The 21444-nt window shown below is 44.7% G+C and overlaps 1 protein-coding gene across 1 annotated transcript in view; it reads left to right on the top strand.

The window, feature by feature from the left end:
• LOC102446851 (organic cation/carnitine transporter 2) overlaps window positions 1-21444 on the top strand; it is a 58371-nt gene that overhangs the window by 24845 nt on the left and 12082 nt on the right. The window contains exons 2-5 of the mRNA XM_075900351.1: window positions 1564-1667; window positions 6438-6592; window positions 7642-7813; window positions 14952-15078. Of these exons, the coding sequence (XP_075756466.1) occupies window positions 1564-1667; window positions 6438-6592; window positions 7642-7813; window positions 14952-15078 (558 nt within the window). The remainder of the gene's footprint in view (window positions 1-1563; window positions 1668-6437; window positions 6593-7641; window positions 7814-14951; window positions 15079-21444) is intronic.

Raw genomic sequence — 21444 nt, 5'->3', positions numbered from 1 at the left:
AAAGTGCTACATAGTCCTGTATTTTGTTTCAGCTACACCAGACTAACATGGCTACATTTCTATCACAACTATTCCTGTGGAGGTGATATAACAGCTAGCTACAGGTGACTTGGCTTCCCTGCTGGCTTTGTTTTGTTTGGCGCTACTAAATAATTTTAAAAAATCCAAATATTATGAATAAAATGAAGGCTCCTTCATTACTTACTGTTAATACATCGTTGTAAGATTTAAAGTGCTTTAAGAATGCTTTATTAGTTCAGTAATATCTGATCAGCTTCCCCTGAGCTACATGGACAATTAATTATTGCATGCCTTTATTGTCTTGAGTATCTTTTTCCCCTCTTCCCCGCCCCCAATATTTTTCAATAATAAGACTCAAACACTGGACAAAGAGAGAGAGAGTTTATTTTCATTTCTTCGAAGGGACGTTCCCAAAAAAATCCCAATCAGAATTTTGAGAGCTCTGCGTTCTTTGTTTCCCTTCTTTTTGCATATTTCCCCTAAGCGTGATTTTGGGGGGAGGGAGGTGTTACAGTAAGAACCATATCTAGAAATTCTGCTCCTGAATAACTGCTTATTCTGTACTCTTTGGATGCATAGTGGACAAAAAAACATAGCATATCACAAACCTAGCTTGCATAACAGGGCACAATGGATACTTTGTTTTCTGCTGAGTGGAGGAAAATGTTTTATGTTAATAAAAGTTTGCATTGCAGTTCTCTGCATTTTGTCCAAAGACAGAAATCCAAGGATCTAATGGAAGATTTTTAAATGATCCCTTTCTGTTCTTTATTTTACTTTAATAGGATGTTTCCATTGTCTTTTAGTAGGAGTTAGATAAGGCCCATAAAGGAACACTGTAACACTAGTTGTCTTACCTTAATTTCAAAGAAGAAGAATCTCTTGCATTACATTTAGAGGTGGGGAAAAAACACATGATATGTGACTAATATTTTGTTACTGAGGTTACGTCTATACTGCAGCCTTCTTCCGCAAAAGTTTATGCAAATGAAGCGTGGAGTAGAATTAGCAGCTGTTTTTGCACAAGAGGCTTTTGCGCAAAAAGGAGTTGTGTAGACTGACAAAATTAGGAAGAATGGCTCTTGCGCAAGATGGGGATTTGGGGCATAAAAGAGCTGTCTACACAGTTCCTTTTTGCACGAAAGCCTCTTGTGCAAAAACGGCTGCTAATTAATTATGCAAATGAAGCACAGTAATATTCTACTCCGCGCTTCATTTGCATAAGCTTTTGCGGAAGAAGGCTGCAGTATACATGTAGCCTGAGGCTCCAAGTTTTTCACCCTTGCTTAGATTCCACCCTTGCTTCAGAATTAGGCTCTGGAATCTAATTCCGCCATTTAAATTATCTTTGACAAAATTACATTTTTGGGGCCTAAACTGTTTGACTGTTTTTTGTTTGGTGGGGGCTTTTTTTGCTTTCAGAGTGTACATTTTAATAATTACCATCAAGGTATTTGGATTAATCTTGGTTAATTGAGAAGAGAAATCTAAGTGTATACTAATAAACTTTTAATGTTAAGGCTCACTCTTTTTCTCTTGCAGTGGAATCTGGTATGTGATGATGACTGGAAAGCTCCCTTAACTGCCTCCTTGTTTTTTGTGGGTGTACTGGTTGGATCCTTCATATCAGGACAGCTCTCAGACAAGTAAAGTATATACACCAAAACATCTAGCTCTCTATCTTATTTTCTAAAAGCACACTAAAAAAGTAAAGTGAGCCAGGGGTGAATGCCTGACCTGTTCATAGTGTAGCAAAGTTAATATTATCTTAGGTTGGGCCTATACTGGTGACAAATGGTCACCAAAACACAGTGTTTGTAGTGCTGATATTAGCAACAACGAGAGCACTAATGTGAATTGACTCCTGGCATTTTTACCCGCAGACTATCTAATGTCAGTGTAGACAGTGCCTTAGCCTAGTATAAAATCAACTGCCACAATCAAAGCAAAATACTATTATGGGGCTTTTTTTCCCCAAAAGCATTTTTTCTATATTGCAAGCTTTTTGCATCTTTTTTTAATTTATATATATACAGGGCTCGACAAATAATGCAATCTACTCGCCCGAGGCAAGTAGATTGCAACCCGGAAGAGCCGGGTTTGGGCGATCTGCACATGCATAGAGCCATCTGCGCATGCGCAGATCGCCGGACAGCACGGCTGGTGAGCGGGGCTCGCTGCAGTTCAGCGAGCCATGTGTGTGTGTGTATATATATATATATATATTTGCATCTACAAATGAAAACAGGCATAAATCGTTTTTGGATAGTTTACATAGCACTTAGACCTCTCACTGCCTGATGTGTTGGGGAAAAATTACAGGCTGCTTCTGAAAAAAAAAATCAGGCCCAGTTTGTAGTGTTTAATTTAATGTGGACTATCTTTTGGCTACTTACCCTAAAGTGTATTACTTTCTCTACGTCAGCTCCCTTTGCACAAATTTTCATAGATTCTGTTGTACCCTGAGTGGTCAAATTCAAGGTCTAACTCCAGTGGTTTGTGTTTTTGGAAGCTGGAAAATATGAGTACTGTTCACCAATTTCCACTAAACTGGCTTTTTGACCCAGCTGCTAGAACTATGGGTTATCCTGTTTATCAGCGACAAAGTGAAAACAAAATGGAAGCATTCTTGTATTTCAAGACTTCAAAAATCTCAGGGTTTCAGTATCTTGCATTTCTAACCATCTGGATGTCTAATGTGCAATATATTATATGGCATCTACCCTTCTACTTTTCTGATTGAATAGTAGTACTCATACATATTTAATATCTGGTCTTTTGGGGCTAAGTCCTAAAGTTCTTACTTTGAGGAAGCACCTGCAAAGATTTAATAGTTTACCTAAGTAAGGTTTTCAGAATCCAGCCCTCTCTTCTTACAGCAGGGAGGGACCTCTGTTGCAGGGCTGTCTCGGAGTGTTCTTTCCTGCACTATTATGATATGTCTACACCAGGGCTGAGCAAAATATGGCCTGGGGGCCGGATCCAGCTCACAGACCAAACTGCCAGGAATCTTGGGCACAGGCAGCTGCTGTGGTTACTTTAAAACACAGTCCCTGCAGTTTTCTGTTCTGCAGGGAGGGGGAGTCTTCATGCAATCTTCCCCGCCCCCAGCCCAATCCTCAGCTCCTGTTGGCCAGGAACAACCAGGCAATAAGAACTGACTTCAGCCAATCTCTCAGCTTCTATTGGCTGGAAACAGCTAGACAATTGGAACTGAGAGATTGGCCTGAAAGACTGGGGCAGCACAAGCCTCTTCCCCCACCTGGAGTTGAGAGCCATGTGGTGGGAATAACTTGTATTTTCAAGCATGCTGAGGCTGCAGCCGGCAGGGGTCGCAGCCTGCCGTGGGGGTGTGCAAACGTGCTGGCCAGGAGACACTTAGGTAAACTCCTCCCAGCCAGCGTCTAGCACCCCAACTCCCTCCCCTAGATCACCATCCAAACCCTCAGCTCCCCGTGCCCCAGGTGAAAACTCCCTCCCAGACCCTGTACCTCCTCCTATACCCCTCCCCCAGGCCAGAATCCTCTCCTGCACCCACACTTCTTCCCTGACTCTACACCCCATTCCCCTGACCCTGATCACAACACCCTCGTCCACTTGCACACCTTCTCAGACCCCAAACTGTTTCCTAAACCCCAGTGCCTTACCCCATCAGCGGTGGCACTAGACTAGCTGCCAGCAACTGGTGCCCTAGGTGAACCATGCAATCAGTGCCCCCATCTCCAAACCCCTCAATGATATTGCGCCACCATTTGGTGCCCCATTTAATTGGCACCCTAGGCGACGCTTTATATGAATGGGCCACCCCTGCCGTCTACTCTTCTGCATCCAACCTAGACCCTTCACTCCCTCCACAGAAAAGAGCGGCCCTTGACCACTTACCAAAACCTTGGAGTGCCCCCCCACCACCACCAATAATTATTGCCTACCCCTGGTCTATGCTGTGAGAAAACCCACTTCATCAAGTCTCAGAGTCAGGCCCATAGGGCTTCAAGTGTGGGGTTAAAAATAGCAGGGTAGACCTTTGGACTTGGGATGGAGCCCAAGCTCTGAGACCCTCCCCACTTGTGTTGTCTTAGCATATGTTAACAGTGCAGTTAGGCACCTATAGCAAGTCCGTGCCAGCTGACCCAGGATAAGGGGTTAAGTGCAGTGTGGGCAGGAGCGGCCCGTGAGGCTAGGCAAACTAGGCAGTTGTCTAGGGCGCTGCTGGCCCAGGCGCCGATGATGACGTCACGGCCATTGACGGCTGTGCAGGCGGGGGCGCCGATCTGCCTGGGGCGCCAGCTGCCGCAGCCAGCCTCGGGCCACTCCTGAGTGTGGGTGTTCTGGCTCAGGCTGGAACTTTCTCACATCACAGGGTTTGGGATCCCAGGCTCCAGCCTGAGCCATAACATCCACACCACAATTAAACAGTCCTTTAGCCCAGAGGTGGGGAACCGAATGCCTGGGGGCTGAAGGTGGCCCCTGGCTTGCCTGAATCTGGCTCTCAAGGCTCAGGGCTCCCCTCTGGCGCAGCCGTCCACCATCGCTGCCATCTTCCCACAGGGCTGGAGCACACTAAATCTACTAGCCTAGGCTCCACTGGCACTGGTGCGTGTGGGGAATGTGGGGAATGTCTTTCTTTTTCTCAACTGGAGGCCACGTCAGTGAGGATTTTGGTTTGTTTGTTTGCTTCTCGTGTGCGGCTCTCAACTGATATTTCTGTGGGTCAGTGGCTCCCCACCCAAAAACTGGTTCCCCACTCCTGCTTTAGCCTGAGCCCTCTGAGCCTGAGTCAGCTGGCGTGAGCCAGCTTTGGGTTTCTAATTGCAGTGTAGGCACACCCTCAGAGTCTCAACTCCAGCATGAGTCTGAACAGCAGCACTGCAATTTTAAAGCCCTGCAGCTTGAGACTGACTCAGCTGATCTAGGCCATCAGCAGCCCTTCTGCATGGTGTTTATTGTATTGTAGACATATCTTTAGGTTATGACAATCTTGAAGCTAGATTCATTTTCCTTGCTACCTTAATGATTCCTGAGGAAACATTGCTGCGGAGTCCACTGTATAGTTACAGAGTATCTCTTCCAAATGTGAATGCAGCTATTGTACAGATCAGGCACAGTGGACAACCACACGCTGTCCTAAGAGAAACTGGTTTGGTACCATTTTGCTCCGGATTTCTCTGTTACAATGTTTTACACTCTAGCACATGGGAAGGCAGGATACGGCCCACAGGCCAGATTTGGCCCATCAAGTCTTTTAACCCAGCTTGTGGCCTGCCTCTGTGGCAGGAAGCAGTACCGCTCAAAGTGGTTGCCCAGTGGGAGCCGAGAGATTTTGCTGGGGGTGGGGCAACACACAAAGCCTCCCCCTTCAGCACAGAGCCTGCTGAGAGTACTGCTGGCCAGGAGTTGCTTAGGTAAGCGCCTCCTGGCCAGAGCTTGCCTTAGGCACCCCGTCCCTTCCCACACCCCAGCTCCCTCCCAGACCCTGCCTATATCTCTCCCCCAGGCCAGAATCCTCTCCTGCACCCATACCCTTTCTCAGACTGTGCACCCCAAACCTCTGCACCGGTTCCCTGCATGAAAGAGGGAAGCTAAGGCAACTGCTGATATTTACATAGCTAGACCTGGATGTGTAAGTGGGGGTCAAAGCTTTACAAGAGGCTGGGACTAAAACTCCTTATTACAATGCCTTACTACTGCTAGACTTGTAGTGCCTGATTCTGACACCTTTACGTTGACTAGTTCTCTGCTCCATGAGTAGCCTCATTGGAAATGAAATTAGGTTACTCATTCACTGCTCTCTGTAACTGAGTAAGGTTTGCAGAGTGGGCCCTTAATAGCTATAGATTTGCACAGGGTCAGGGTTTTTCTCCTGGGAAGACTCCACTTTGCTGCCTTATGTTTATTGTCCCACTCAGGAGCATGGAAGAATCACTGAGACCTCATCTTTTGCATTTTGGCTATCATTCACTTTCTCGGTGTTTGCATTTGTCCATGCTCATTCCAACATCCCCACAGAAAGACCCTCTCGCCTCAGCTTCAGAAAAGTCTCTTAGGGTAAAAATGGCAGCGTGGCCCTGGCAGCACAGGCAACAGCTTGGGCTAGCTGTCTCATCTGTTGCCGCAGAGTACTCACCCAAGACATGGTCAGTGCTGCCACAACCACACTGCTGTTTTTAGCATGCGAGCCTGAGCAGAGCTATCATGTGCCTGTCTGTCCATTCTGAGACGCATGTTCCTAGTTGCAGTGCAGACATACCCTTAATTGCGGAACTTAAGCTATTCTTCTACTAATGGCTCTGGAACACTTGTTTACCTGTGCTGCTTTCTGAGACTTTTCTCTTCATTAGAGAGACTTCCTATCTGTTACTTTCATGACAGTTATTTTTTTTCTGTAACCCTCTCATTTTTGTCTTTGTCCACCAAAGGTTTGGCAGGAAGAAAGTTCTGTTTGCGACCATGGGGGTGCAAACCGGCTTCAGCTTCCTGCAGGTCTTCTCTACCAGCTGGGAGATGTTTTCAGTGCTCTTTGTCATAGTCGGCATGGGACAGATCTCTAACTATGTGGCAGCTTTTGTACTTGGTATGGGAGTTTCTGTTATGCATAGCACATTTTCAATGTTATTGTCCCCTCACCCTGGCCCACCCTCATTTACTAATGGCTTATTTTGGACAGTGTTTCCATGTGGCACTGTTAATAACTCAACCTTATCAGCCATGGCTAACTTTTCTAGTCTGTTAGTCCATTTAAAAAATGTTCTTTTAGTAAAATAGCAACACATAAAATAAAATGTTCTGTTTACCGAATTCTACAGTGAGCAAAGGGAGTAAATCAGAATAAGCTTTTGTCTGAAGCAAGAGCTCGCCAGTGAGAAGATGCAGTGAGATGCACTCATAGTCATGTTGATAGATGTGTAGGATGAGTTGTGCCCAGTTGCTCTTGTGAACTGAAGTTTGGATCCAAACACATGCAAATTGTACATGTGATACTATCATCTGTAACTGTGATCAACATGTAAGCATGACTTAAAACTTCATAAAACAGTCTGTGATGAAAGTTAAAACTGTCACATGGATTCTGTTATTGCACCAATTCTGTTTTAGCTAAGCGAAAGTGTCTGATTATAGGACAAGTAAGACCATGAATATGTTAAAGAGAGCTCTCTGAATGATTTGATTAAAGCAAATTCACTGTCTAGAGCTTTGAATTCTTTGTGGCCATAACAAAGCCCAGAGCAGCTTTGAACACAGTATTTAGGTAACAGCTACAGAAGGCATTAAACATGGTTTGTTGGTGTAGGTTTTACCAGACCTAGTTCCTTTTGTTGTGGAGATTTTTGGAGTCCAGAAGTCTTACACTCATTGAGTTAGAACAGTTCTAGTGTCTAATCTTATCATGTGCATTCATAAAAAATACTCCCTGTGGTGCAGTATCAGGCCCTAAGATAGATCTGGTAGCATCTCTTTAAAACAGGAAAAAAACCAACTAATATATTACCAACATTTGTATTATGTGTGAGGAACAGTTTTGCTAAAAGTAATGTCAGTTCTTGTATACAGTAGTGATAAAATATTTGGCTACTATTATTTGTTAAATTCAAATGCTAATCATTACTCTCTTGTTTTGAACAGGCACAGAAATTCTTGGCAAAACAGTTCGTATTATATTCTGCACATTAGGCGTTTGCATATTTTATGCAATTGGCTACATGTTGCTGCCACTGTTTGCTTACTTCATCAGAGACTGGCGGATGCTGCTTCTGGCTCTTACTTTACCTGGGCTACTTTGCATTCCACTGTGGTGGTGAGTGTAACTACATTAAAATTTGTTTGGCTTCAGAAAGTATGACCTGTAGTTCAGCGGTTTCCAACCACTGATCTGGTCTGGTCTGGTAAGCTATGAACCCCTGTCTGACAAGCTGCCACATGTTGCCAGGCCATACCCCCAGCATTTATTTAGTCCTGCCCAGTGTGAATAGGGTGGCTGGTAGCTGGGACCATGGTGAGGCTGTCCCTATTGGGGGCTACAATTGCAGCTCTGGTAATCACTACACGGCCCAGCTGGTGGGGCCCAACTGCCCTGCGTACAATGGCTGACCCAGGCGACAGGGCCAAGTGCCCCATGCACAGCAGGAGCCCTGACTCCAGAAGGAGCTGCACAGGGCGGGTGGTGAGGGAAGCCCTGAGAAGCCCTGAGCCCTTGCAGAAGCCACATGCAGGGTGAGGGGCAGCAGGCGGCCTCAGGTAACTGAAAGGGCCCCATAAATTGAAAGCATAGACCTTTGAGCGTCTCATCTCAAAACAAAACACAGCTAGGATTGCCAAATACCTTCATGAAAAATCCCAAACGTATCAGGGAAAAAAATTGGTTGGGGGGGGGAGGAAGGTGGACGGGGGCGGGGTATTTTCTGGGTTTTTTTAACCGGACAGAAGACACATCGCTTCCCATTCACGTATTAGGGAAAAAAATTGGTTGGGGGGGGGGGTATTTTCTGGGGTTTTTTTAACCGGACAGAATACACATCGCTTCCCATTCTGTATGTGTGAAACTGATTGTTCCTTCCTAAGTGGAGCACTTTACATTTATCTTTATTAAACTTCATCCTGTTTACCTCAGACCATTTCTCCAATTTGTCCAGATCATTTTGAATTATGACCCTATCCTCTTGTCTTAGTATCTCCGGATTTACACTGATAAAATTATGCTAGCTTCATGCCAGTTGCTGAGATTGGAATCTGGTCTATAAGGGTGCATCTACACAGCACGGTTATTTAGAAATAATTGACGTTATTTTAAAATAACAGTGCGAGTGTCTATATGGCAATTCTGTTATTTTGAAATAAATTCAAAATAACGGACGGCTTATTCCAGCTTCTGTAAACCTCATTCCACAAGGAATCATGCCTATTCCAAAATAGCTATTTCAAAATAGCTGCAGTGTGGATGCTCCACTGTTGCTATTTCGAAATTGCCACTCCTCAGGTCCATTCAGACTAATTATTCCCTAGTGCCTCCTGAGGCTCTAAATCAAGGTAGCATGTCTACATTAGGAAAGCCTGCCTTAGACTAATTTTAAGGTTTCCCTGTAGAATAGACGTGCTGTTTTGAAGTAAGCTATTTCAGAGTATTTCTTCTGGAATAGCTTATAAGTGTGCAGTGTAGACATACCCTAAGAGTGACACAGAAACACCCAAGTCCTACCTACACTTAAAGCTTCCACCAGTAGCAGTGCATCAGTGGAGACTTAGGCCTAGTCTACAGTACAGCGGAAAGTCAAATTCCGATATATAACTTCAGCTACGTTAATTACAAGACCCGCTAAATCAAACCCCAGATCGACTGTGGCAGTGTCCATCTTCTGCATAGATTAACATAGACCTGTGGTTGAAGGGGTCTGCAAAAAGTCGCTATGAAAATAAAATTTCAAATCCTTGAAAGGCATTCTGTTTTTCTGATCAATCAAAAGCGTGTAACTATCCCCACCTATAGGTCAAAACCCAACAGTGTTGTCATTACCATAGAAACCTATCATATCCTTTCTCAAGCACAGGCAACATTATAGCTCGATTCTGTTCAGTCAATTTTCAGACTAAGACTTCTCTGACTAGGAACTGCAGACCATAAGTTCAATATTTAAATTTTTTAGGGATCTGCAAATGAAAAAAAGGTTGACAATAATAGAAATAGACAGAACCTATAGAAATAACCTTAGTGCCAACATCTTTGGCCTATTTCCAAAACCTTACTTAAGAACCTTTGATAATATTAATTAATGAGGATGGCTCAGTTGTTGGCATTATCATGAAGCTAGAGGAAATTTGTTGCATTTTTATTTTCTGACAGGTAAGTTTTTGTTCTCTTTGCACTTTGGTTAATCCCATATCTTTTTTAGCTTTTGCTAGAAATCCATCACTGTAGGGTCTGTGCATTCTAATGTCTTCTCTCCTATATATGGTCTTATTTAGTGATGCCCAGTACTTTTCAGCCATATCTGTATATATGTATGTGTAACTGCTAGCACATTTTATAGAATTTATCTTCCTGATTGCCCCACAAATCAGGCAGATAAATGCCAAAGAGGTATAAAAGTTACAAGGTATCAGATGCAAAATTAGCGGCCAGATTGAGGCTGTTTTACAAAAAGCGTTTGTGTATATTGAATCTCAAAGCCTTTGCCCACACAGTTGGATAAAGTTCTAAACTGGTTTCCAGTGCTTTTTGGAAAAACCACAGGTTTCAGGATTCTGACTCTTAACAGTCCTGTCTCTGTGGTTTTGTTCGGTGTTTTCCCCCTTGGGCCCCCAGGTTTAACTTGTTTATCTTTCTTTGAATTTTGTTTGGGATATTCTACACATACTACGTTTATCTTTGTTCATGAATGGCGTATACTAAAGTAAATATTTGCTCATCAGTTTTAAATCTGTATGCAGTATTATCAGTCAAATAGCTATAGAAAAGGACACAATTCTTCTGGAACCAAGACAAAATAAAAACTCAATCTATGTGTGGTCTTTGCAGCTGCAGTTTACAGGACACTATCAGATCAAGTTTTATCCAGTATTTAGATTATTTTTTTTTAATTACAGTTCTAGAAATGCTTCCATCAGATTGAACAAATGGTTCAAAACAAAGAAGCTTTACAGAATATATTGTCTTTCTCCTCTACGTTTGCAGCCTGAATAATGCAGCACTGTGCTAGTTTGTGAGAACCAAATATTGACGTTGACCACACTGCAGTTTCAAAATTAGGAACAGAATTAGAGCTTTAACAATTCACTTTTAATAAACACAACTAGTTTGTATTCTAAGAAGGAAAATATTTTTCTGAGGACTGTTCTTTCATCACTTCTGCTGTCAGGCAAACAAGGAATAAACAGCAAGCCATGTTAGGTTCAGATCCACTAGAAACAATGAGTCATCTCCTGGCACCTGACTGCATCTACTTTGCAGTAGGTTACGCTGGGGGCTGATCAGGGGAGGAGAGTAGAAAGTTGGTGTAGCTACTTCCCAGTCAAACCCTCCTCCACCCAGAATCCTGTGGCTGGGTTTTGAAAGGCAGGCTCTAGCCTAGCATTTTCGAGAGAAGGGAATGATTTGCTCCTGTTCCCACTGATATTTCACTGAAAGTATAATCAGACTAAGAAAGGCAGAACTAGGATGTTAAGTAGCATGTAATTGACTAATCAAATAATCGATTTATTTTTGCATTGACTATTCAATTAGTTGATAGGGTGGTGCTGCCCCTTTGAAATACTGGGTGGTATTTTAAAGGGGCATCTCCAGCATCACTTGCATTCCGGGATCAGCTGGGACTCCCCATCTGACCCAGGCTCCACGCGGCGCTGCTACTTTGAAACAATTGGCAGTGCCGTACAGAGCCTGGGATGTTGATTCCCCAGCTCTGTACGGCGCTACTTCTTTGAAACGCCACCGCAGTGTTTCAAAGCGGCAGCGCTGTGTGGACCCTGGGATTAGTTGTGGAGTCCACAGCTGAGCCCCAACTCCATGCGGCACTGCCCCTTTGAAATTCCATGGTGGCGTTTCAAAGCAACAGCGCTGTCGCTTTGAAGTACACCATTTTTCTTCCCCCCTCCCCCTTGCTGCCTCTATCTGATAGAAGGGCGGGGAAGCGACTAGTCAACTATCCTGTCAACTATCCGATAAGCATTTGCTTATCAGATAGTCAACTAGTCCTTAACATCCGTAGGCAGAACTAGAGATCACTCGTACCTGGGAGATGAGCTGGTATTGAGGTTGGTGGAACATTAGTCAGAGAAAGACTCGACACAATCTGATTACAGAATTTTCCTCCACTGAATACTATTTTTATGGAACACAATAAGTCTAAATAGTCCACAAGGTGGAGCTACTTCTTTTCTTTGGTAGAAGGAAGTACAGTATTATAATTCAGTCTACTTTCTCTTGTGAAGCCAACTTGTGAGTATAGGTAGCTCATCCTATAGTGACATCTGCAGTTATTAAGTTATATGGATTACTGTTCAGATGTTACCCATCCACAGCACATAAGAACAGCCATACTGGGTCAGACCAAAGGTTCATCTAACTCAGTATCCGGTCTTCCAACAGTGGCCGATGCCAGATGTCCCAGAGGGAGGGAACAGAACAGGGAATCATCAAGCAATCCCTCTCCCATCACCATTCTCCGCCTTTGACGGAGACTAGGGACACCATTCCTACCCATTCTGGCTAATGGCCATTGATGGACCTAACCTCCATGAATCTATCTAGTTCTTTCTTGAACCCTGTTAAAGAAAGGTTGTTTGTTTTAAACCTGATGCTTATTAATTACATTTGGTGACCCCTGGTTCTTATGTTATGGGAACAAGTAAATAATTTTTCTTTATTCACTTTTTCTTCGCCAGTCATGATTTTATAGACCTCTATCATATCCCCTCCTTAGTCTCCCCTTTTCTAAGCTGAACAGTCCCAGTCTTTTTAATTTCTTTTCATATGGGACCCGTTCCAAACCCCTAACAATTTATGTTGTCCTTTTCTAATGCCAATATATCTTTTTTGAGATGAGGCGACCACATTTGTACGCAGTATTCAAGATGTGGGCCTACCATGGTTTTATATAGAAGCAATAAGTGTATGTCTACACTACAGCGCTAATTCGAACTAAGCTAATTCGACCTAACGCATCCAGACTAAAAAACTAGTTCAAATTAGCGTTTTGCTAATTCGAACTAGCATGTCCACATTAAGTGGACCCTGAACCGGGGTTAAGGATGGCGGGACACAGTGCTGGCAGGGCATCAGATGAGGACTTAGAGCGTGGAGCTGCTGCCTCAGGCTAGCCGAGGGCTGTGCTTAAAGGGACCCGACCCCCACCCCGGACAGACAGTTCTCAGGGGTGCCCCGCTTGCAAAGCAGTCCTGTCTTGGAGTGCCCTGAGTGCCCACACTGGGCACATCACAGCACTCGGCCATCAGACCGGCTGCACTTGCCGCAGGCTGCCATCTGGGGAGAGGGAGCAATTGGGGGGCTGCAGGAGAGCTTTCACCCCCAGAAGCCCGCAGAGCCAGCCCAGTCCTCCCCATCAGGGGCTCGTACCCCATTCCTCCCTCACCTCCTTCCACTTACCCTTCCCTAGCCCCCCTTCCTGACGTACAAAATAAAGAAAACATGTGGTCAAAAATAGAATCTCTCTTTATTGAACAAAACTCAGGGAGACTGGGAAAAGGAGCTGGGAGAGGGGAAGAGAGGGGTGGGAGAGGGGAGGGCAACTAAAATGATCAGAGGTGTGGAAGAGGTCCCATATGAAGAGAGGCTAAAGAGACTGGGACTTTTCAGTTTAGAAAAGAGGAGACTGAGGGGGGATAGGATAGAGGTCTATAAAAGCATGAGTGGGGTGGAGAGGTTGCATCAAGAAAAGTTCTTCATTAGTTCCCATAATAAAAGGACTACAGGACACCAAAGGAAAGGAATGGGTAGCAGGCTTCAAACTAGTAACAGAAAGTTGTTATTCACAAAGCAAAGAGTCAACCTGTGGAACTCCTTGCTTCAGGAGGCTGTGAAGGCTAGAACTAGAACAGAGTTTAAAGAGAAGTGAGATAAAGTGATGGAGGTTGGGTCTATGGAGTGGTATTAGCCAGGGGGTAGGAGTGGTGTCCCTCCCCAAAGTTTGTGGAAGGCTGGAGAGGGATGGCACGAGACAAATGGCTTGGTCACTGTCTTCGGTCCATCCCCTCCAGGGTCCCTAGGGTTGGCCACTGTTGGCAGACAGGCTACTGGGCTAGATGGACCTTTGGTCTGACCCAGTACGGCCATTGTAAGCTCAGGGCTCAGGGTCAGGGGTCTCAGTGGACCACCTTGATTTTCATGCACACCTGCTCCTGGGTGGCCAGGCTGGCAGCTCTCCTGCCCTAGACGGCCACTTTCCTTTGCCTAGTGCGGAGGTCGTGGACGAGGTCCACGATGTCCGCACTTGGCCAGGCAGGTGCCCGCTTCTTGCGGTCCCGGGCAAGCTCCCGGGAGCTGCCAGCCTGGTCCCAGGAAGAAGGGGAGAGCTGGGGGGCATCGGGTGGGTGGCTCGAGCCATGCCAGGTGTAGGGTCTGCTAGCTGGGTGCTGGCAGGCTTGCACCTGGCACGGGAATCGTAGCCAGCCCGTGCCCCTTTAAGGGGTCCGGGGCCGGGAGGGGGGCAATAGAGTTTCCCTGGTGTTGGCCAGAGTGGCCACCAGGGAAAGCTGGGGAGGGCTAGCCTCCCACTAGTTCGAATTAAGGGGCTACACACCCCTTAATTCGAACTAGTAAGTTCGAACTAGGCTTAGTCTTCGTAGAATGAGGTTTACCTAGTTCAAACTAAGCGCTCCGCTAGTTTGAATTAAGTTCGAACTAGCGGAGCACTAGTGTAGCACCTATCAAAGTTAATTCGGACTAACGTCCATTAGTTCGAATTAACTTTGTAGTGTAGACATACCCTAAGGTGTTATCTGTCTTATTCTCTATCCCTTTTTAAATTATTCCTAACATTGTTTGCTTTTTTGCCTGTTGCTGCACATTGAGTGGATATTTTCATAGAACTATCCACAATGACTCCAAGATCTCTCTCTCTTGAATAGTTATAGCTTAATTAGTTCCCCATCATATTGTATGTATAGTTGGGATAACACAGAGTCATGCACACAATTTCATACTGCCTTAGTTTCTTTTGATGCAACGTTTTCCCTGTACTTTGCAAGTTTGATTTATAGTTTAACTTTTTAGCCACTTTGAACTCCATTAACAAATTGTAATCACTTTTTCATAGTATGTGCTCATCTGCTTTGCATAAATGTGTGTTTGGGTTTTGTTTTTAATCACTGCAAGGTACAGCGCATTTAAACCTTTTACTCCTTTGGTGGTGAGATGTATGTGTAGCTTTGCAGCAGTGGTCGCTGTGGCAATGCAAATTTTATTGTTCTGAAACTCGTTGCAGGGTTGTTCCAGAATCTCCTCGCTGGCTAATCTCTCAAGGAAGATTACAAGAGGCAGAAATCATCATCCGAAAGGCCGCAAAAACAAATGGTATTACAGCCCCAGATGTAATATTTGACCCTATGGAGGTAAACTTTCACGTGTATTAAAACTGTCTGCATTTATCCTCTGGTTACTATTTATGAAAATCCATTTCCAGATTTATTTTTGGGATTAAGGTAGTTCTTGCAACATCCAAGGCACTTTCCAGACAGATAAAGATGTAGTCCTTGCCCTCAGGAGCTAATAGCTAAGTGCTCACCCCATATCCTTCCTCTTCATAAAACTTATGAACCTCCTGTTGTTCCCATTCCACGAGCATTCCAGACAGAAGGAAGACACATCTGTGTTCTGCATTGTACCTACGTGTGCAGTTTAGTATCTTTAGGGCAGGCATTTTAACATGTTTTCATAGTTTATTTGTTGCTCTGTGGCTTGTACATACCCTGCACTAAGTAGAATATCTGAAATACAGTAAATCCCCCCCTCATGGACTTTGCTATTTTATATGAGATAGCTGGCATATGCGTGTAAATTCTCACTTCTCAGGGTGCTGGAGCCTGGCCACATTGTAGAGAGAGATTCTGGAGTTATATAAGATTGGGGGGGGCAATCATTTTTGAAAGGGGGGGGGGTCACTTCACAAATTTCTGAAGTGGTTGCAGGCTGCCCCAGAAGGCCTTGGGAAGAAAAAGTGGGGCCAGGCTGCTTCCCGTGTTCCCCCTCTCACAGACCGTAATTGGCCTGGGCGTCGGGGGAGTGTATGCAATCTTTGCTCCTGTCCCCCAGTGTCTAGAAAGAACTGCCAGCTCTTCCGTTCCCAGATGTCGATTGGCCTGGGGGTGGAGGAGTGGCAGGGCAGCTGCAGGCTGGATCATCCACATAGGGGGATGGGATTGAGGTGTAGAAGGGCCTGTGAGGTCTAGAAGGGAGTTTGGGTGAAGGAAGCAGTTGCGACCTGGGGCACAGGATTGAGGTACAGGGGTTTGGATTGTGACCTAGAGTAGGAGGGGGCTGTGACCTAGGGCAGAGGACTGAGGTGCAGGAGGGAGTACAGGGGCTTGGGTTATGACTTAGGGCAGGGGATTACAGTGCAGAGGTTTGTGTTGTGATCTAGGGCAGGAGGGGATTGTGATCTGGGGCAGCGGATTGGGTTGCAGAGTCTGGGAGGGAGTATGGGCTCAGAAGGGGGGCAGAGGGTTTGGGTTATGTGGGGTATGGGAGTAGGATTTGGTGGGGTAGGGGATTGGGTGGAGGGAGGGGCTGGGGTTCCAGAGGCAGGCTCTGGCCAGGAGACTTACAGTAAGACTCTTGACCAGCAACCCAGCTGGTTTCTCAGGCCTGCCCCAGCCTCCACAGACTGCAGGCCACGTGCTCTGTGAATAAGAGTCTGCAGGGAGGAGGGAGTGGTGCTTGTGTGCTGCCTCTTTTTAAAACAGGCAGCTTCCATTGGCCAGAAACCAGCCAATGGGCTTGTGCTGAGGCAATAACAGCCATGAAGAACCAATTCCTCCACCCCACCAGGCTCACAGTTATGAAACACAAATGACCCCACAGCTACTTTTCTGAGTGGCATGCGGGAGCAGGGGAGTCTGCCTGAGGCTCCCTGCTGTGTCTGTGGGCCAGATCTGGTGGCTTGTGGGCCATATTTGGCCCACAGAACTTGTTTTGCCCAGGCCTGTATAAGAGGGACTTTGCTTTCAGATTTCTCCCCCTCCCTCCCCAGCCATTGATTTTTTGGATGTAAAGATCATTGTTCTGGAGAAAGTTGTAAAGGCCCCCTCCCTTCCCCCCCGGATCATGAAACAGAATGAGAGTGCAGATAGCACAATATAGACAAAATCTGTCCTTTAACTAAAGGGATGAATGAAAACCCATGGACCTCCAGGTGCTTCTTAGGACCATTCCTAGAGAAGGAGAGCCCCATTCCAATGATTTGAAGACTTTACCGCAGAACTAGACTCTAGCTATTTGTTTTACTGTTCTCTAGTATAATATTGCTCTGGCCATGTAAGAACTGTACTGGCAGAGGCGTGTGGGGAAGGGGAAAATGGATGTAGTCGGTAGCCTTGAATAGGCTCAAATCCAGTCAGGTTACAGAGCTGTGCTACAGCCTGCATGGAGCCTTCAATCTCATGAGATTTCCAGTTGTCTGTGCCTTCAGAGTCTTCAAATCCCATCTCTGGCTCCAAAGAGCCTCTTAACGTTCTATTGACTTAAAAGAACACACAACAATACAGTCACAATCACCTCTGCATTACCATGTAACTACACCACAAATATCACCTGGCAAAGTCTGCCAGTGTCACTAGGGGGCTGGTGCTGAATGTTAACGGGAGACACTGTAGCTCCTCAAATTGTAATCACTTCATGGCATGGACTGGGTCTATCTGTGTGCTTACATAATAGGGATGTAATAGTGTAGCTGCTTAATTGATTAACCGATAAATGAAAGCTTATCGGTTAATGCTACCAACTACATGCATTTTCCCCTTCCCCACACGCCTCGGCCAGTACATTTTTTTAGAGGGCTGACTAGCAGTCTGGGTTAGTCCCGGTTCATGCTGGGTCCTGGGAGCTTCCCCCGGCTACGGCTGTGCAAGGAAAGTAATTTAGTAGTCAGTGGGCAGGCAGCCCGGCTCAGTCCCGGCTCTCATCAGTCCCGGGAGCTATCCCCGCTGCGATTGTGCAAGGAAAGTAGTAATATTGCAGAACCACAGTGGGAGGTAGTTCCTGAAACCCAGCACAAGCTGGGACTGTGCAAGATTGCCTGTCCACCAGCTCCTAAAATATTCTTAGCGCAGAGCTGTCGTGGTGGTAGTTGCTGGACCTGGCACAAGCCAGGACTGAGTGCTTTCAGTGCTAACCTTTATTGATTAATCATGTCGTTGAGAGAATTTTTGTCAACTACACAATTAACAAATTACACGCTTCTTAACATCCCTATTAGATAGTGCCCAGTCCAACACAGTCCTGATTATGGGCATGGCTTCTGGGTACTACTATAATAAAAATATATCCAAGCTCAGCATTTTTCTCACAACCCTTTAGGGTGGATTCATTATTATGTACCAATTTTCTCGCTTTATTTTTCTTTCTACCAATATCCCTCCTTCCCCCTGGAAGTTGTCTTTCTGTCTGAGCTGTAGCTGAAACAATGTAGGATTTGAGATGGGAGAGGTATGTTAATATTCACACTTGTCTGATTTTTGGAGGTCACTCAAAGGCCATTTGGGTCCCATCCGTGACCCTAGAAGATGAGGGATTCCTGGACTCCGTTCAGTTAAGGATGTGTAGGGTTTTATATGAGAGGGTTACATTCAAAGTATCATTTCTGTCTCATAGCAAATGGTAAGCAGTCTCGGCCACTCCCATACCTTCCTTCTGGGACCTGCCCCATGGAGGATTCTGTTGTTTGTGTACCCAGCTACTAATGGGCAGAGCCTTTTCTCACAAATAGCAACTGTTAAAATTTACACCTTGTTCCTGTTTTTAGTTTCCTGTTTGTTGATTTCTTGGCAGCTACCCTTGACTAAACTGTATACTACTTAAGAAAGATCATATGATTTATGAGAAAGGGTTGGGAGCTGTACTGCTGCCTGCAGTTGACACTGCAACATGTTTGTCTTTAGGGGACAGCTAGTTTTCAGGAAGACAAAGCTCTAGCTCTTAATGCTACTAAAATGTCAGATGCTTTGTCAGGGACAGTGATTTATAAAACCAAAGATATCTGTGCAGTGATGAGGCCCCAGAATTGGGGCTGCGGCCCTAGCCTTAGTGTCTACCCCACAGTTAAACATCCCCTTGAATCCCATGTGCCCAAGTCAGCTGAGACAGGACAGCACAGGATTGCTGTGTAGACTCACCCTCAGAAGTAAGATTGCACTCACTCACAGTAACTGCATCAACCTTATTGAAAAGCTGCATTCACAGTAGCTTAGATACAATTTACAGCACATTGGTGAAGCTTTTTTGATGCTGGAGGGTAAAGTTTATAACTGTTATTGACATTAATAATTCTTATTCATGCAAATAATTCATTGCAGTGGGACAAATTTTGTGTATAAGGTTTTCTCACATTGGAGACAGCTTTGCCACAATTTTTCGTGTAGAAAGTACTCTACTCCATTGAAGTCAAGGGAACTTATTTCATAGTAAATTAATATTCTGCATGTAAGGGTTACAGATACAAGCCCAGTGAGATTGCAAAATTAGTTACTATCTAACTTTTCATAATTTATTAGAGTCAAAAACTCCAATGCAATTAGCTCATAGGGACTTGATTTGCTATTCGATATTTTATGCATTCTTACATTGAGAACTAGGGAATGCTAGTGTGTAGCTACTGTTACAACATTCTCAAAGATGGCACATTTCTTACATTCTCTGCGTGTGCAAACCTCACATTTATTTACATGCATCTCTTTGTTTTGGCTACAATTTAATCTCTGAATGACCTAGCTCAAAAGGATTCAGGCAAACAAGATGATGTATCCTCAATCCTTAGGAATCAGCTTGTTGTAAAAACTAGAAATGTAGAACAGGGTGATCAGGAAGTTGGGGTGGTATATTATAATATAAGATTGGTCAGACGATAAAACCAGTGGTTGGTTTGTCTAGAAACCCTTGATTGTTGATTTGTGTGGATGAAAGTAGTGAACATTGCACTCCTAATGTAATCTAATGCTCAAGAGAAAATGCTTCTAAACAAAACATTTTGAAATTTACCATAGCAGACTGTACTGTAACATCGTCTGCCTAGTGCAAGTTAAAACTAGTGTTTGAAAAGTAGTATTAACAACAAGATTAGCAGTTTCCAAGAACCAACATAAATTCTGTCTCTTTATGTTCCCACTTAGAATTTGCTATTCTTAACCTTTCAAATTTAACTTTTGAGGAGACAGGAACCCTCTCCACCCACGGTGGGGAATCTTTTTTCGGTCAGGACCACTGACCCACAGAAAAATCAGTTGGGGGCTGCACTCAAGTGAGAAACAAAAAACCCCATCCCTCACTAGCATGGGCTCCCCAATGCTGGGGGGAGCCCCAAGCTTCGGGCTAGATGCGGGTAAGCGGGGGGCTGCATCCTGCCCTGGGGCCCTAGGTTCCCCACTCTTGTTCTACACAATTGTTTTTGCAGGCCTTCACTCAGTGTTAATTTGCACTTATAGAATGACTAATATGCAAATAGTTCTTACTGCTGTTGTAGAAATGGAATTCTTTTCAAACAAAACATAAATTGCCTGGGTGGATAAAAATCATGATTTTCATATTGATAGTTCTTTACTTCTCATTTTATAGTCTTGAATTGCTAAAATGAAGGCTTGTCCTTATTTCCTTAATTGGGTTCCTAAAAAAAAGACAAGTCCAGCATCACTATTACTGTGAGAACCATACAAACTCTGACATGAAATTGTTCATATAAATATCTTGTGCTATATTTCCAACCAACATCATCTTATGATACAGTAATTCCTCACTTAGCACGTGCTCGCTTAACACATTTTCGCGATAGCATGATTTATTGGGGGGGGGGACATTTTTCAAACAACGCGACCTCATCCTCGCAATAACACGATTTCCCCTAGTGCCAGCCGGTGGAAGGCAGCTGCGCGAGGCTTCCCCTGCCTCCCTGTAAAGCGGCAGTGGTTTGCCGCTCACAGCGGCGTTCCCTGGTGACCCCCTCTGGCCAGATGCCTTGCGTCCGTCCAGAGGGGATCACCGGGGAACGATGCAGCGAGCAGCAAACCTCCGCCACTTTGTAAGGAGGCAGAGGAAGCCCTACGCAGCTGCCTGCGACCGGCCAGCTGAGGAAACCCAGCCGCCGGCTGCAAGCTCCCTCCCCTTACCTTCCCCAGAGCCAAGCACCTCTCCAGTCCCCTTTCTCCCCCAACCTTATGTCCCGGTCCCAGCTGCTAACAAGTGCAAGCTGGAGCCACAAGTGCCAAGGCAGCCTCCATCTTTTCCATTATTTTCAATGGGAAAATTGACCCCGCATAACATGTTTTCACTTAACACAAACATTTTCAGAAACGCATCTACAGTATTAAATGAGGAATTACTGTATATCAAATAACCACAAGTCAAGGATGCTGAAATGCTTCAACTGAACTATACATCTCCATCAGCGTTTGCAATTTGAAATCAATGAGATCCTAAGTCACTTTCCTCCCTTACATATTTAAATATAGGTTTAGGAGCCTAAAGTTAGTCAAAAAATAAGTTCACAAATAACTTTTCATTGTTAATACTGAAGTAATTTTCTTTTGAAGTGACAATATTTGTATGCCAATAAATGAAGTTTTTAATAAAAATAGAATTTTAGCCTCTGATCCTGCAAACTGATCCTGTAAGTGTTTACATGATCAGACTCAACTTTCAGTACTTTGTCTCTTGCTGATAGCAGTTTTGTTGAGACCCTCTTATAATGACATTTTATAAATTAATTATAAATT

This window comes from Pelodiscus sinensis, chromosome 17 (assembly GCF_049634645.1).
Source record: "Pelodiscus sinensis isolate JC-2024 chromosome 17, ASM4963464v1, whole genome shotgun sequence".
Taxonomy (NCBI): Eukaryota; Metazoa; Chordata; order Testudines; family Trionychidae; genus Pelodiscus; species Pelodiscus sinensis.
Note: the sequence above shows the minus strand (reverse complement) of the source record. Positions and strands in the feature narration are given on the sequence as shown.